The sequence below is a fragment of the Pavona decussata genome, unplaced genomic scaffold (genome assembly GCF_977016875.1).
Source record: "Pavona decussata unplaced genomic scaffold, jaPavDecu1.1 SCAFFOLD_96, whole genome shotgun sequence".
Lineage (NCBI taxonomy): Eukaryota > Metazoa > Cnidaria > Anthozoa > Scleractinia > Agariciidae > Pavona > Pavona decussata.
Genome location: NW_028145513.1, coordinates 1,825,725 through 1,843,441, shown reverse-complemented (window position 1 = coordinate 1,843,441; position 17,717 = coordinate 1,825,725). Strand labels below are relative to the sequence as shown.

The 17,717-nt window shown below is 37.7% G+C and overlaps 1 protein-coding gene across 4 annotated transcripts in view; it reads left to right on the top strand.

Moving 5' to 3' along the window:
* Positions 1 to 17,717, top strand: part of LOC146472898 (CAP-Gly domain-containing linker protein 1-like) — a 129,900-nt gene that overhangs the window by 91,600 nt on the left and 20,583 nt on the right. For all 4 annotated transcript variants that reach the window (XM_085119133.1, XM_085119132.1, XM_085119131.1 and 1 more), the window contains 8 exons: positions 1,692 to 1,773; positions 3,495 to 3,578; positions 6,924 to 6,992; positions 9,230 to 9,376; positions 12,756 to 12,956; positions 13,344 to 13,472; positions 14,824 to 14,930; positions 15,837 to 15,969. In XM_085119133.1, coding sequence (XP_084975259.1) covers positions 1,692 to 1,773; positions 3,495 to 3,578; positions 6,924 to 6,992; positions 9,230 to 9,376; positions 12,756 to 12,956; positions 13,344 to 13,472; positions 14,824 to 14,930; positions 15,837 to 15,969 — 952 coding nt within the window. The remainder of the gene's footprint in view (positions 1 to 1,691; positions 1,774 to 3,494; positions 3,579 to 6,923; positions 6,993 to 9,229; positions 9,377 to 12,755; positions 12,957 to 13,343; positions 13,473 to 14,823; positions 14,931 to 15,836; positions 15,970 to 17,717) is intronic.

The following is a 17,717-nucleotide window of genomic DNA, read 5'->3' as shown; positions in this document are numbered from 1 at the left end:
ATACGACAGCTCAAACAGTGGATATCCTAGAGTTCACAGCGAAGAAGTCATGCTTTGTGGACACATTGTGGTTTTGTGAAAGCAAAGAGAATTTTGCCATCCCAAATCATCACCACAGCTGCAGACTTTCTCTGAAATGTTTTAGCACTTTTCGGGATTACTGCTTTGATTGTAAATTTGTACTGAAGTACTATTTTAATTGACTGATTCTTTGTATTGCTAACAATTTTCGGGAAATGTTTTGAGAAACGTGCTCAGTTTTTGCATCGCTTTGTGTGTTGCTCTCAAGTGGAATGTTGACGCGTTTGATTTTCAGATGTAAACAAAGGCTTATCTGAATTAAATATTGGTTTATGTTTGTTTTTCTGTGCATTTTCATTTATGAAATGTCCTAACAACGCAATCCTATATAAGCAAACGAAAATCCTCGAAAGCGTATCATTTACGAGGATCAGATTACCAGTGAGCAAATGACCAAACTTTGAAGTATCAGTGACTTTACCAGTGCAAACGAACAGGAGCAAATGGCGAAAAATATGGCTAAATAATATGCAACGTCATAGTCTTTCCTTCATGAGGTGGCTGACAGGAGCCTTTAATTAAACAGAAAGAAGAAAGATTGTAACCGGCATGAAACACAACTGCGAATTCAACCGCCAATGCTTCATTACAAATGGGCTCGCTCCAACCCCCCCCCCCCCCCCCCAGACTTTTAGGAAACTCCAGTCACAAATCTTACTGTGAAATATTTTGAATGCCCCTTTTCTTTGGGGATGCTTTTCGTGTGAATACCATTGTGTCATTACCCTGAATTCTAAAACTAGTTTTCCAAACATCAACAGTACCTCGGTTATTAAGAAAACCCATACATATATAACTCAAGCAAGAGACCTTTATTCTCTCCTTGATATTGGATTCATGTGATAACATTACTGATCATTCGGGGCAAAGTCAGAATGTTTTTTAAAGGATGGTATTCCATTATCTTGACTTTGGAACAAACTACCACAAGACATTAGAACAGATCCCCCCCCCCCCCCCCCATGTCCATTTAAACCAAAAAAACTCAGACTTCCTTTTGAAGTAAATATTTCATACCTTTATTATGTCTAACTTTATCAGTATTGTTAATAAGTAAGTTATATTGTTCTTGTAAAGCAGTACTTCTTTTATTTGTTTTAGTTCATGTTATAGCATTGTAATTAAAAGCACTTTGAACTCAATTCAACCTAAAAGAAGTTTTATGATTATGGTATGTTTTGAAGTAAACATTGAGAAAACAATATCACAGTCAACTCACATTTTCAGTAGAATTTGTTGAGAGAATTTTAGCAGTTAATGGCAAGATAATACAAATAGAAGGGGAACTATGTTTGGAAAAAAAAGCCACACTGTGTGCATTGTATATTCCTGTAATCACACAAACATTTAAAGGTCCTATTCTGTCCCTACTCACATAAAAACGTTTAATGTAGTTTATATTGTCATAACGTAGGTTTTCGCGTCTAGGAACAATTTTTTCACTAAATTTTCTTCTAAATTTGAAATGCCTCTGCTGAAGTGTCTAGTTTGTTAGGAAGCAAAAATATGAAATAATCTTTTGGTTAGTTTTACCCTTGTGATCGAAATGAAAACCCTAAATTTTATGCTCAAGATTTCTATGATCACTTACTGGATAATTTCTTCCATAGGATTTTGGGTAAACTGAAATCCACTTCAGCCGAATCTCAGGAGCAGATCAGTCAACTGTCTAAGGATCTTGCTCAGGCAAAGGTACAGTCATTTTCTGTTCACTGACATAATGATCATGGCATATCCAATTAATGAAATCAATGATCGATGGCAGTCAATATCAATAAATAGTTTTTTTTTTTTTTTAAGGGAATGAATAGGCAATCAATCATTGGTATTGGCAATGTCAATATTTTAATTGGTATTACTAGGTGTCAATTTGTTTGATTTTTTTCATGTTTACATGGCCAGCATGTCATTTGTGCAGATCCTAAGAAGGAAGGCTGTAACAACTATCACGTATTTAAGGATGGGGCCTCTCTTTTTTACTGCTCATACGTTCTGTGTATTCCAGGAGCATTCTATAATCCCAGAAACTTGGGTTTCTTAAGGATGTTATCTGCTAAAACAGAGGTATTTTTGCATGGTTTGTGACTCTGCAGGAAAGGCAGATCTTGGCAAGGCTACTGAAAATAAAATTGGGGGTAACCACACATTGTTCCGTGATAATTACGCTCCGATTTGTATTTTTAAGCCTTTTGGATTATTGTTGCTTAAATATCTCTGAAGAATGCGACGCTACCCCAATTCAATTTCTTTGTGGATCTGTTTTTCCGACATAAACTGTTGCAAAATGTCTTTGTATTAGGATATACAATCCTTTAGATAACCAAACCAAACCTACCTAAAAGTTGAAAGTAAAAAATGGAAGTCATCAACCGTTTTTTTTTTAGAAGTCTCAACCATGTCTGTTTTTTATCAGGTTATATTGTCTATGTGGTAACCTATTAAGTCGAAAAAATAACCATAATTTTGTTTACAAACGCTTAGGCATTTGTTTGACACCATTACTGTAGTATCTACTGATAAAAAAGGTAGTGATGATCAATAATTGAAATGAAATGCTGGTGACCGTTGTGAGCCATCTTAAAAGTTACTAGTATAATTAATTTTAAGATGAATTAATTTTTCGTTCCCAAACTTAAGGATATCATTTGTGTCCCTGTGACCCCAATTTCACATATTGTCCCCGGTATCACATTTGCATGTATCCAGTATTGAGTTTGCGTGTTCTCGTATCTTCATGTTCCCAATATAGCTCATGCATTGGATAGGCCAGGAAATGTATCCAGCCAATCAAACACACGACTTTCAGACAGTTTTAAGGTCTCAGAAAGTTCCGCACTTACGTATCGGGGGGAAATGTCTCGGGATTTTGTAGCTTTCTTCTTAGTTTGCTTACATTTGTGCTTCTGTAAAAAATGTGTAACTTAATATGTAAGCTATTTACTTGTTTATCAACTGATTCTAGACCACCAAGGGGTTGACATGAAGTGGATTATAAACCAAGGCATAATAAATCCCAAAGAAACGAGGGGAAGAACTTGAAAAAGTCACCATAACCTTCCCAGACTCATTATGGCTATCTGTAGTCAAGGTCATTTATTTATAGTTTTTTCAGCCTTTTGAAATCATACTTCTTGCTTAGTCCCCTTGAGGAAATTTCATTGAAATTTACTTGTAACTCCCAACAAGTAACTTCCTGAAAATTTGCTGGATAATCCAGGTAAGAACTCATTAAGTTTTACAGTTGACATGATTTACGATGCAAATGTTGTAATCAAACGTTGTTTTGACAGTGTAAAAATAAGGAGCTTTCAAAGTATTCCTCCAGGCAAATAGTAAACCTACTTATTGCACGGAAATAGGAAGCATTTAATCTGACTATTGAACACTGACATGATTTGTGGTTCTTTTGGAAGGAACTCCATAAGAAAGATATGCAGACAATGAAAAGGTCCCATGCTGAGCAGACTGAAGAAGCGGGAAGTTTGGTGCTAAAGCTGGTGAGACATCTTGCTTGTTTCCATTAAAATAAAGAGCCCCTTTATGTTTACAACCAGGCCTAACTGCCATGGAAGAAAATTAAGGGTAGTTCAGCTGTTAAATACATTGTGTTCTCAAGGTTGTTTTGAGAACCACCGGAAATTAGGAATATATAACAAAAACTGTTGCAGAAAATAGGAGTACCCCATCATGCTGGTAATATCCCTTTGGACACTCCCCCTCCCCCACTTTCCCCCACGGTACCCTTCCAGAATTTCCATGGATGCATCCCCTCAAGAAAGAAAAATATCATATGGCTAAACTATCGGAAACAATACCGAGACGTGATTATTTTAACACCTACTGATGCATGTACTAACTACAAAATGTTATTTTATCTCCACTACACAACATAACACAGCCTGCCGAGAATCAACCCGAGGCATACATACATGCATACATTTTTTATATGGTATCCCATATACAATCCTGATAAACAATCAATACCTTACACATTAAATAAATGGTATACAACACTGACATCTAAACTTCAAAAGGGATTAACAGAGCTGGGCAATCGCTCACAAAGACACTACTATAGTAGACGGAGGCCAGAAAAAGCCTGCATGAAAAAAAACCCTTTGGGGAAAAAAATATTACAAGAAATCTGGGTAGGAACCATAGGAATAAAAAAGCAGGCAGAAGCCCATCCTACGAGGCTTCACAGTTAAAACAAAATAAATATTCAAACTAAAATAAATTTGGCATCAGCCAAAGGTAAACGGTTGGTTCTGAGGCCTAGATGGATGTCACATGCTATTCTCCGTCTTATATACCACTGAATCATTACCCATGATGCTCACACTAAGGCCCTGGCCTTGTCGTATCTTGTACCGACAACGTATTTATTTCTGCCAAATTCGCAGACTCAATCGTCAAAAATACCATTTTAGTGACAGGGAAGCCTGAAGCTGATGGCTAATGAGGTCAGGGTTCTTGGCCAACAACCGTGGCCAAAAAATCTACGAGACACTTGATGGATGTTTATGCGTTTTACTCAAACACTCACTCATTGAAATGGCTAACCGTCGCGCTAACCTTTTAGTGAAGTATGAACTATGCCTCACTTTGTAATGCAATGGCTAACCACCTTAGCTCTGTCCTAGACTAAGACACTTGAAGTTGCTACGCTTTTCTCGTGATAGAACCATTTTATATATAATCGAAAGTAACATTGAATCACCATTGTTGTTGACTTTTGTTTCAGTTCCACTGTATTTCCTACTTTCCTTTCTCGTTTATGTAATGGTCAATTAAGTACCCAAAAGAATAAACTGGAATTGATCTCTGATGGTCATCTTAGATCATGAGTGGGCTACTTCATTGTGTACAGCTTCCGCTAGAAATGCTATTCCTCTCTTTTGGTCATCACGGACTTGCATTAAAACATCAAATTGTTTAATCTGGTAATCAGGCGTCACAGAGGCTAAAAGGTGTTCTTATGAGCAATAAGAAAATTGATATAAGATCGAGCTACACGACAGGCGCTTGTTAGCAGATGGAATAGTCTATTATCTCTGTCAGTTGTTTATGCTAATACGGTATTAATGACAATCTATTGCAATCTGGGAATGGCTCATGAAAGACAATTTCGTGGTGAGCACGGCCAGGGGGAAACATAAGGGGGAAAACCTACTTCAAGGACTAATGCAAAGGAATCAAATAAATAGGGAATACTGAATTTGTGAAATTATTTCACCGTAATCCAGCCTTAAACAATACCCATTTGGTAATTGAAAAAAGAAAAGCAATTTGTGATCAATGAATGTATAGATGTTGTAATTCAGTGCAAAAGAAGGCAAGCTAGTTACACTGGTGCTATTGTATGCTTGTCTTATGAAAGGAAACTGGAAATTAACTTGATCATCAAATTTCCGTCTACAGATTGGTCATTGGTCATTGGAAACGTCATTTAAAGCTTGTATACTCTGTTGATAAACATCATTCGCGGCTGCATCGACTAGGGGAACGGTCGTTAGGTTCTCGCTTTTTTTCCTCGGTGGGTTTTTTCAAATTCGCTTTGCCTTCTGCGTTGTGCGTAAAACCACGCAGCCAAACTCGCCATATTTTGCTCAACTCTGATTTGGAACCAGAAATATCACCATACTGCCATACTGCTAGATGGGATGATTCTCGCTATCCTTGTTTGCCAATGTAATATCTGCAATCCAGACTAGCCCCTGATTGAGGTGGATTACCCTTAGAAACGACTCAAGTACGTTTCATTCCGCCATGCTGTGTTTCATTTCGCTCCCAACATGCAATACAGCTTGGGTTGCACAGGCAACCCAATGAACAATCACTACACCAATCACATTTAAAAAATGTCCGGTTAATTCTTAGATGGCTTGCAATTTGTCTTTAAAACCTTGTTAACTGGTCTTGTTGCTTATAGAAAGCTTTTAAGATGGGGTAGTCACACGTCTCCATCTTTCGTTTTGCAGCAAACCTCTCTCGAACTCATTTATTTCAATTGAAAAGGTCATTGTTTTGAGGTCGCGCCATAGTGCATTGCAAATTTCATAAAAAAAAAATTACACAAAAATGGCAAAAGTCCAAGAAAGCAGTTTTCCAGTCCCATCAAATTTAAGATTGAGAAGGCCAAGTCCTGATAGCAACAAAACTCGTTTCCTGTAATTCCAGCACTTTTTGATATTTTTGAACGCTCCTGGTTCTAATAGTTAGCAATTATTCACCGAAGTGGAGGTGAATAGTGATGGATATTTACCGAGCCGCGAAGCGGCGAGGTAAATATCCATCACTTTCACCGACACTGAGGTGAATAATTGTTTTAGTATATACCACACAAGCTGAATAACTAGCGAAAAAAAAAACATTTTATTTCTGACAATATCCCGACAAATGGTATGAAATTTTAAAATCTTGCGTGCCACGCGGCAAGCGATTTCTTATTGTAGCAAGTTCCGTCTCGCTTTCTTGCAGACAAATAAAACTTTTGGGAAAAAAGATTAACTAAATTACCATTTAATGCCGTCAAACTAAACTTTTTTGCCATTTATGTATTGTTTTTAACAGCCGCCTCATTTATCGAAATAATTTTCTCTTAAGTAACCGTGGCGAAACGAGCAGCCATCTTGTTTCTCTTCGGCTGCTCAGAGGTGAATAGTACTTAGCTAATCACCTCCGAGCTAGCCAATCAGCGCGCGCGAAAAGTACTATTCACTTGTGTGGTATATACTAATAGTTTTTATACTTTGATGATGCGTCAGAACATTTAGTATTAAGAACATTGTAACCTTAATTTTATATATTAATTTACATCATAAGTCATTTTTCTTCACTAGAAATCTGAGTTGAACCAAAGCGTGGAGAAGGAGAATGGTCTTAAGAGTACACATCAAGCAGAATTGCAGGTAAGCATTTTTTGACAAAAAAGTACGAGTTGATATTAATAGTTACACTAGAAGATAAAAAAACCATCCGGGTTTTTGGAATAAAACAAGAACCCATGCTTTTGTGATGGCAACCATAAAGCCAACTAAAAAGCTAGCTAAAAGCTGTACGTTTTTATAAACAGAACGTCTGTTGTAGCACTTAACGAGTGACTAGTAAATGTGAGGGCAAATATTATTGTGGCTCAGTTTAAAATTTTAAAAGCACCACCACATTCTTGTCGGTATCTATGAAAGCCAAGGAGGGACTTCGGACTTGTGACTTCGGACTTCCAATGTTAAATGTCTGCTGGATGCGATGTAGGCCACAAAGGAATGGAGGTACATTTCAGCTCCAAAAGAACCATATCTATTGAGGCCACAAAAGTAAGAGAACTGAAAACAATTGCAAAACGCCAAAGCTCTTGATACTGAGGGACAACAATGAACAGCTTTGCAAAGATCCGGATTTATTACACACTCATGTTGGTGGTAAACATCTTACTGCAGATTCATGGTATTAACATGAAATCACGAATAGAGAAATGTACAGATCCTATGTCTTTAACTTCACAGATAACCTATTTCTGAGATGCTTTCTGAAATCTTGCAGCGAATCTGAGCCGTTAAACCTAAGTAAACACCACAAAGCTCGCATACAGAGTGGTATAAAAAAAAAAAACTAATCCAAACGGCTCAGAATGACAAGAAATCCTCCATTCAGTAAATTTGATTACTTCCCTTCACATTAAGATCAAAAGGTCAACACCATTGATATTAAAGGTTTCAAAACAACGGCACAGTGTTTGAGTTTCGAAGACATGATTTCTGCATTTTTGGTACAATACAATACAATCTTACACTACAAGTCAATATTTGCAATAATTAATTATGTAATAACTAGAAGATAAACACATGGCGAGGAAACCTAATAAAAACCATTGAGACTTGTAAGCTTACGTTCCCTCACAAGAAAAGACAGGATGACTTTTTTAATTGACAGGTGTAGGAAACGTGTTGACAAGAACATTTGGAATCTATAATAGAATCAGTAATTGTTGATAATGGATTTTTTAAGTTTTTCCGAAGGATGCAACAGATAAAGAATTAGTTATCTTAGAAGTAAGAGATTTGAACAACTGTGGACCTTAATTAAAAAACCGAAAATTGCCGGACATAATGGGTCTCTGAAAATTTCAAAGATTTAGAAAACGTCTCTCTCTCCTTGACTCTCTGTTTCGGTCTCATTGATGACGTTAAAGACCTTCTCTTTCATCACCTGCTCCTTATAGCTAGACATTACATATACACCTGCAGACTTGGGAACAAACCTCCTAACCTGCAGGTGTATATACAGGTACTTAAGAACTCGATAGAAATTGAAAAGCATATTGCATTCCACAATAACGACTCAAACCTCTTTGTACGGAAATGGTCTCGCTTTGAAAATGATCTCTCACAAAATCTGTTACATTAACAATGTATAAGAAGAGTAAAACTTAGAATACCTTGACTTGAAATCAAATATCTTGTATGACCTTTTGGGTGATTTTATTTTATTATATGTATATCTTCATATTTCTTTAGTAGCACGCCCACTGTTTTCCTCAGGCACTTTATTTATATATATTGGAAATGCATAGATTTTATAAGACTTATAACAAGCATTAAGTATGCAAGTACTTGATTTCTTCATTGCCATTTTTATGTTTAGCACAAGTCAAGAAAAACAAGCCAAAGACTCAGTTTACTTTATGACATATGTCAATTAACCCCATACTTTGTTATTCAGTCTGCAAGAAAAGCTTTCGAATACTTACAACTAATAAAAAAATTCTTGTAAGCTTGCCTTTCTACAAAGGAATTAAAGGAGTTTGAGGAAAATCTTTGGTAGGCCACATAGCTCGTTTTATTGTCCACGTAAAGTTTTGGCCACAGTGCCACTGTGGGTGATGTAAGTAGGACAACAGGTAGCTTATGCTACATGAAAATACAGCCCGCCAGAAAATAAGGGTGTTTGAAATGCTGCACACTTTAATCCCCAATAGTGATATAGTGCCATTTTATGATTACGAAAAGCAAGCTTTCAAACTTTTAACAAAATGACTATGCTGTTACTTTCAGGACGACTTTCCCCTTTTTTTTATGCGATAGGACACCTTATATGTATAGCTCTCAATAGCAGTATAGCTGCACAACTGACGTCATGTTCTTTACAGAATCTCACACAAGTTAAGGACAGAGAGATCGTGGCTGTTAAGGAGGAATTGAAACAACAGACTGACAAAATGAATGCCTTAACTCAGGAGTTGTTCACAGTTAAAGCTTTCCAAGAGCAAGTTACAAAGGAAAAGAAGAGCTTAGAGGTAAAACAGCTTTAAGATTTTTGGGTCAGCTTATGACCACTCACAGGAATGGTACCGGTAGTGGTCAATTTCTCTTTAGGGAGATTGATTTGTAACGTTGTTACCGCAAGGAATTTATGTTATTTTTTTTTTGTTTGTGTTTTTAGTTTCGCTAGGGCTCTAGTTTTTTCTGTTCACACCTTTTTGTGCGGTTTTTTGGTTAATTGTTTTCTTACCTTTGTTCTTGTATGTTAGGTTTTTTGCATATTGTTTACATCGCTTAGCCATGAGTGCTACGTTTTGTAAGTTTTAGTTCAGTGGTTTTTGCTGGTCCATCATCTACAGCGTGTTTCGTCTTTTAAGTCGTAATCGTCTTTACTGCTTCACAGCGGATTTGTAGTAACGCTGCACATTGGTGTCATGTAGGTATTTAAATAAAGTTTGATTTTGCACGTGAAATGGCGTCTGTGACCATATTCCTAAAGACGTATTTTTGGATACACGCTATTTATGTTGGATGATGTCTCGTGTTCAGGAAGTCAACTCGTCAAATTCTGCCTCAAATTGGTCTATCTGAGGAATGTCGTAGACATTTTTCAGAGACTTGCTTTTCAGTGCTATATACGGCACCCAATCGCTATCAGTTATTATTGAAAAAGCTGCTCATATCCGCTGGGAAAATCCTAGTCTGAATAAGCAGATGAAACACGCTGAACTGAAACCAAGAAATGTTTGTCTACTTCATCCGAGAAGAATCCCACAAACCAAGTTGAGCCCCAAGAGAAGAAATTGGAAGACCATTGAGAAGGGCTATCTGTTTTGCAACAGAAGCCACAGTCTGTGAGATTGCCCTTGTTTTTGCCAAAATTCCTGTCCAGGTTTTGACTTTGTCATGAAGCAATCACTGAGAAAGGGTCACCAATCGAAGTCGTGCTACAACAAAACGCCTTGTACCCAATGTAACGGTAGATATGCTACAGTGATGCACTTCGACTCATCTGAAGACAAACGTGAGAGGCCGAGGTCCGAACAGTCCAGCGTCATGCAGATCAGAACTGAGCCCAGTGTGTTGTCACAATCCCTTTTCAGGAAGCAGTGAGGCAAGTGATATCGGGTTTGTCTGCATTCTGACAACCCTGGAAGGTCTTGTAACTACATTGCTGATTGTTTCAATGAAGATTAGAGCAAGGGAAAGTGCGTTTTGTATTGTGACCTACGCCCTCTTGGACAAACAATCTAACCATACCTTCTGTTCATGTAAACTTGTGGATCAGCTTGGGTTTCAGGGTAAGAGAATGGCGTTGAAGTTGACTGTGATGGGCAGAACAGACGACGTGTGCAGCATGCTTGCGAACAGTCTACCATGCCCACCAGAAGGGATGAAATCCCAAAACAAGAACATGTAGATCAATTGCCACTTCTTAGAGGCTATGTATACTTTTCAGAGATGGATTTTCAAGTGGACTTTCTAATTCGTTCAGATGTCCCAGACGTTTTGCAGCGGAGAGAAGTCATCCCTGCCACAGGTGGAGGTCCTTACCTAACGAAAGTTGAACTTGGCTGGGTTATCAATGGTGCCACTGGAAGGAAACCGAAATACTTCCCGTCTGCTTGTTACTTCACGAAGTCTGTTGAAGTCCATCCAATGTGTGTTACGTCTGCTGATTTTGTGTATGCATCATCAACTGATGGCCCAGGGTTATCCCATGATGATGATTTAAAGTTAATGAATAGTGTACAGATCTCAGTCACTCAGTGCAAGGACGGGCACATCTCAATGGAAGTATATTGGCAGCAAGTCTAATCCTGCTGATGATGCATTACTAGGTGTCACAGCAGACGTTTTTATCCGCAGTGAGTGTTGGATAAAGGAGTCGAATTTTTTTTAATGCCTGAGTCTGAATGGGAGGGCTGTGTTGAACAAAATGCAGCGCTGACCGGCGCTGACCCTGAGGTCAAATAAGAGCTCAAGACGTTTACTGTTTCAGTTAACAAAGTATATTCGATGAAATATGAAACGGTTCTTGTCCTGTCTTGGCTGCAAGACAAGATTTCAAGAATATCCAGGAAAAAGCTCAAGCATTCAGTTCGGAGCCTGTGACCTGTCAAGAGTTTGACTTTGCAGAAAGGGAATTAATGATGTTTGACCAGAAGAATGTCTTTCCTGAGGAAAACAAGAAGGGAGGCTGTGTGAAGAAATCAAGTTGCCTTGGAAAACTAATTGATGGTTTATTTCGCATTGGCAGACGGCTAGCAGGGCTCCTTTACCTGATAATTCGAAGCACCAAATAATCATCTCCAAGAATTCACCCCTTGCTCCACTGCTTTTCAGCTGCTTTCACGTGAAAGGTGGTCACTCTGAAAGAGAATCCGTGCTACCTTTCTTGTGTGAACGTTTTGGTGATGAAAGTTTGAGCTATTTTCACTTTTTTGGCATTAAGAGCAGTCCATTTAGAGGTTTCTCACACTTTGGACCTAAATTCTTTCATCCAAGCTATTGGAAGTTTAATTGCCCTTAGAGGTCAGGTTAAAGAAATTTGTTCCGACAATGGTACAAAATTCACAGGTCCTGAAAAGGAGCTGCGCATAGTGCAGACGGCTAGGAATCAGGCAAAGATCCATACCCAATACTTATTCGAGGAAAAGATGGCGTCAAATTCAATATTTCGCAGATGTTTTCTGGGGACGCTGGAACTGGTAATATCTTCCTTTGCTACAGGAGCTTGGTTCCGACCAAGGGGAAACTTCTCTGTTGGAGACACGGTTATCATTGTTGATTAATCAACACCAAGGTCTGTATGGCCAATCGGCCAAATTAAAGAGGTCTTTCCAGATAAGGATGGCTTATCGAAACTATGTTGATTTGTTTATTCTTCTAAAGAGTTTCCAAGAGACTTATGCATGGCTTACATTGAATGGACTTGACGTTCTATGAAATTGAGGATTCAAGATTGGTTTAGGCTCTAAAATTCTTTGCGACTTTAATCACTTTAAGTAGTTTTTTTTTTTTTTGTTATTTTCCTGGCTTAGATACTGGCATTTGTATTTAGGGGTCAGAATGTTACCGCCAGGAGTTTATGTTAATTTTCTTTGTTCATGTTTTCGTTTTGCCAGGCATGTAGTTTTTCCGTTCACGCCTTTTTTTTGTGCAGTTTTTGGTTAATTTAGGCGTTGTTTGCTTACCTTTTGTTCTTTGTAATTTTTTCTTGAGTGCTGGGTTTGTGGAATTTTATGTCAGTGGTTTTTGCTCTGATGTCCATCATCTACAGAGGTTTCGTCATTAAGTCATAATTGTCTTTACCGCTTCACATTGGATTCGTCCAGTTGTTTAAATAAAGAAAAAAAAATGTAGTCAAATAAACTGTTGAAATGTTTGTTTTGGATCATATTATCAATATAGGTGCAGCAAGGTAAGCTTGATTCCGATTACCAGTCAGCAGTCCAGGAGCTTACTTCTCTAAAGGCACAGCTCAAGTCCGCACAGCAAACTGCAGAGGTGGAAGAAGATACCCAGAAAAAGTACAACAACCTTGCTGAGAAGTACTCAAAGCTAAACAAAGAATATCAGAACTTGATGTCAGCTAATAAGGATCTAATCCAGGTAAAACCAAAACCTGAGAGACGTTGTGTGACTAAGCTACTCCACATCATTATGTCTGTCTTTGCAGCATATGATGTTTGAGTTCATTTGTACAGCTGTTGTTATGAGTTAATTTTGCAAGCTATTGTAAAGCATGTATGTTTGTATTCACATTAATTATAGTTTTTCTGATGGTGTAAGAATTTGTTCACATCAGAGAGTTTTACTTCATAAACATGCAAATCAGATTTGTCTATACAATCATCTTGATGTTGGACTTAAAATAAAAAAATTCTTCTTTTTGGTTAAGACATTTTATTGTGAGATTTTCGTCAAAAACTTTCTAACCTACTTGATTGTTATTCTGAGAGGAAAAGATCTTTTTGAAGTGAATTGGTTATTCAACAGGAAAATAAAAATGCGGGAGAAACATGTAACCAACTTTACAAAGAAAAAGAAAGTATTGAGCAAAAGAAACTTGAATTGGAAGTACTGCTGGAGCAAAAGACAAGTCTGGTTGTTACTCTAGAAAAAGAGGTATGTATCAACTAAAATACGTTTTTTTTTTTGTTTTGTTTTGCATTTGAAAATGATATTTTGTTGATAGACACTGTGGTACGTCCTTAACAAATCATTCATAATCTCCTCTAACCAGATTTTATTGTGGAGCTTAGCTTGCTGGGTATATATCATTTCCAGAAAGTTTTGGGTTTGGAGCCAATCCAGAGAAGCCATGTGTGCTGTGAAATTCTCTTATATACATAAAATAGTTAGTTCAGTCAAGTGCTTGTTTGTGTGCCTTCCAATTTGGTTACTAAGGCATGTGTTAAACCGACAATCTTTTAGCATTTTTACTTGCCATAAAAGACAATGTACAAGGTTAAGAGTCGTATTGTGCTTTAGTTGTTCTACTCACTGCATGTTTTGTAAAGTTACCCTCCTTCCCTGTTGGAGTTATTTGTATATTCTCAGTAAACGTGAAGCTGCTTCTCAGTGATGATGTTCAGTTTAGTCTGCGCAGGGACTTCTCCAAAGAAGTTTCACTAGTTTTTTTTTCTGTGTTTTCGCATTATCTTCTGGCCAAAAGTCGTGTCCGATCCAGCTCTACTAGGCTGATAGGTGAGGTCTTATAGGTCGTTTAATGACTTGGTGTTAGCATGTGTTTGGCCTTAGGTCTCAGCTCGCAGTGCTTCAAGTTTTTGCTGCCAATACTCTTCGTAGTTAGCACATTCCTGTCCTTAAGTGTGCTCCTGCTGCACCTCGTGGATCTTGGTTGCAGCTCATATTGCTTACTGGAGTGGGGCTTTAAAAGGGTCATGCTAGTGAAGTTGCCTGTCTCGCCAATCGCCGAGCGGTGCCCCCCCCCCCCCCCTCCTCCCATTACGCCAAATTCGTGGTTTGTCTTATTTTAAGTCCTTCAGGGTTTATACTGCCAATCGATTAGTTGAAAGGGCAGCACAGTGTATTGAAGTCAGTGACTATGCGCAAAAGTGAAGTGGGGGGTAAAATGTTTAGTGCCATCGTCGTTCAACTTGAAAAAGTTGAACTTGGGAAAAAAGTTTTAATTTATTCAGGACGAAATATTCAAAGCAAGAAGAAAGGAAAGCCTGGGCATCACTTGTTAAACATAACATCAAATTGTGTTGGCATATGTGGCAAATCATTGCGTCTTTCTATAACATTTACAATATATTGTTTATATGGGTGTGAGTTTAGGGGGGGGGGGGGGGGGGGCACAAAGGCCCCAGAAACTAAATTTGGATTTTTCAGTATTGTCACTTTTACTGCGTTTTTTGACCACTTTATTTAAAATAGGTTTTGTGTGCTCAGTATGTAGAGTTACCATAAATTATTTTCTCATTAATGGCACCAATCCTTTTTCTTTTAGGTTGAAGCTGCCAAGTGTATGGCGTCCACCAAAGACAAACAGCTAAATTTGATAAGTTCTTCCGCTTCGGATGCAGAAATGATAGTCCAGAAATTGAAGCATGAAGTGTATGTATCACAGTTATGACTAAGGTGGCGCATTTTAAAAGGGGATTAATTATTTTACTTGATGTTTAATTATTTTACTTTATCCTTTGAAACTGTTCTGGACTTATTAGTGCGAAACTTCCAACCTCTCTTTCCCTTGAGAGGAAGTCAAATATTATTTGGTTGGCTGTCAATAGCATCTTTGTTTAAACAACATTTATCATACTTGCCTGATACAAAAAAAATTGGGGGCAGCATTTTAACTAACATGTCGTTTTGTAGTACCGCTGCTGGTCTCCCTGGGATTTGACATCAGAGTTATGACTGGAAAATATTTTAGACTGGTGATGTCACTTTTGTTGTTGTTGTTTACTTTTCCTATTCATTTTCTATTGCACATAATTCACATAATGAAAAAAATTAAAGTAAAAAATACTCTTTAAAAGTATATACCTATGTAGAATGCACCTTACGATTAATCTTCCTCGTTAAAAACTAATGGAATTGTTTCAATTTCTTATAGTGGATATTGAGAGAACACTAATGTTGTTAATTGTAATTGATAAGTGCTTTTGATCGTGTCTCTCGTTAATTAAAGTGTCGGTTTTATGCTTTGGTTAGGCATTGGAAAATTACTTGGTTTCAAGCAATGATAATACTAGTATTATTTGCAATAAACACTCAACCAATGCCGAGCATCTTGGGTTGGAATATGGTCTGCACAAACTTTTTCAGACGAGGGAGTTGATTAAGTGAACTTTACAACCTTTCTTTGGGTTTTGACCAAACAATTCATTGATGTCCAATTGAAAATATTGGTGTTTCTTTTCAAATGGAGTATTAAAATTTTTAAGTCAACAAATCAAGTTTCATGATCACTTAATAGTCAGTCTTGTGTGTTTGACCCACTTTTGTTATTTGTGTTAGTACGGAAGCTGTCACAGAAAAGGACAAAGTGATGAAGAACATTAACAGCCTGACAGAGGAAAAGCGTATTCTTCAACAAAATCTGGACACACTTCAGTTGGATAAAACTGAACTCCACAAAGAGAAATGCAAGGTTGGTGGCTATTTATTGAGTTTCTTTTACTTTAAAAAGGGTGTCTAGAAACCTAAGACCTAAGACCTAAGACCTGGAAACCTAAGACCCGGAAAGCTAAGACCTGGAAACGCTAAGACCTGGAAACCTAAGACCTGGAAACCTAAGACCCGGAAACCTAAGAGCTGGAAAGCTAAGACCCGGAAAGCTAAGACCCTTGTTTTAAAACGTTTTTTTTTTAATTAAAGAAATAATGAATATTATACTTCAACTTCCCACACAAGGATTACTGCTTTGCTGAACGCCGGGTTCTAAACTTTCAACAGTCACATTTTCTTTCGGGTTTCCTCCATAGTTACAGTCAATTAACGTCACGCTTGACCAGTATTTTCGAGAATGAAATGAACATGTTCAAGATTATATGCAAATGCCGGACATTTATGCAAAGAGCAATTCGAATGTTCATTTCATTCTCGGAAATACTGGTCTTCCTGTTATGCTTCATTCAGCGTTAGGGATTTACAAAGCAAGTTAGTAGTGAAACACACAAACGTTATGTCGTTGTAAGTATTAGTTACCGCTCTAACTTAGTTGCGATATATCCTATTCTGCAGGAATTTTTATTCCAAGTGTAGAGCGTGTAATTGTTCATTTGATAGAGATGTCAACCGTACTTTGATGCTTTATTTTACAAAGACCAAAGGCAACTTGAATCAGTCGTATGTTCGAAGTTTACGATGTGTGTTTTTCCTTCTTGCTGGGTCGAAAACGACTTGTTGATATTAAACTACGCATTTAGAAGCAAAGAAAGTAAAGCTTGTTTCTTTGAATACAGAGATTGTACAATCGTAACAGCGAGTACTGTGATTAGAATGAAAGAAGGCGACAATAGGAGCCGGCTTGAAGGGAAATAATTTTTTTCAAATACTTTTAATCATTATTAATAATAGCTTGACCCGGCTATTTTCCCACGTATATTACTCTCTGATAAACAACCCATTAACTAAGAGGGCAGTTTTCACTCCCAGCCCACCCGGAGACCCGCTTAATAACTCCTTCTTATCTTCCTGAAACAAAATTACAGTCAACCACGTCACGCGTGACCGGTGTTTTAAAAAATTTGAACGAAGTTTTGAAAATCGCCAACGAGGTTTCAGGGTTCCCGTAGAAATTTCCCAAGTTTATTGACGGTATAAGGCTATGAACGTTTCTTTACATTAGATTAAGTGTTTTAAGAATAACAATTGTTTCCCAAGTATCTTGAATATATCTTTTTCTGTTACAGTCAATCTACGTCACGCGTGACCAGTATTTCCGAGAAAATGAAATTGTAATGTCCGGCATTTGCATATAATCTTGAACATGTTCATTTCATTCTCGGAAATACTGGTCACGCGTGACGTTAATTGACTGTAACTATGGAGAAAACCCGAAAGAAAATGGGACTGTTGAAACTTTAGGACCTGGCGTTCAGCAAAGCAGTAATCCATGTGTGGGAAGTTGAAGTATAATTATCATTATTTCTTAAATTAAAAAAAAAAACGTTTTAAACAAGGGTCTTAGCTTTCCGGGTCTTAGGTTTCCAGGTCTTAGGTTTCCAGGTCTTAGCTTTCCGGGTCTTAGGTTTCCAGGTCTTAGCTTTCCGGGTCTTAGGTGTCCAGGTCTTAGCTTTCCGGGTCTTAGGTTTCCAGGTCTTAGGTTTCCAGGTCTTAGGTTTCCGGGTCTTAGGTTTCCAGGTCTTAGGTCTTAGGTCTTAGGTTTCTAGACAC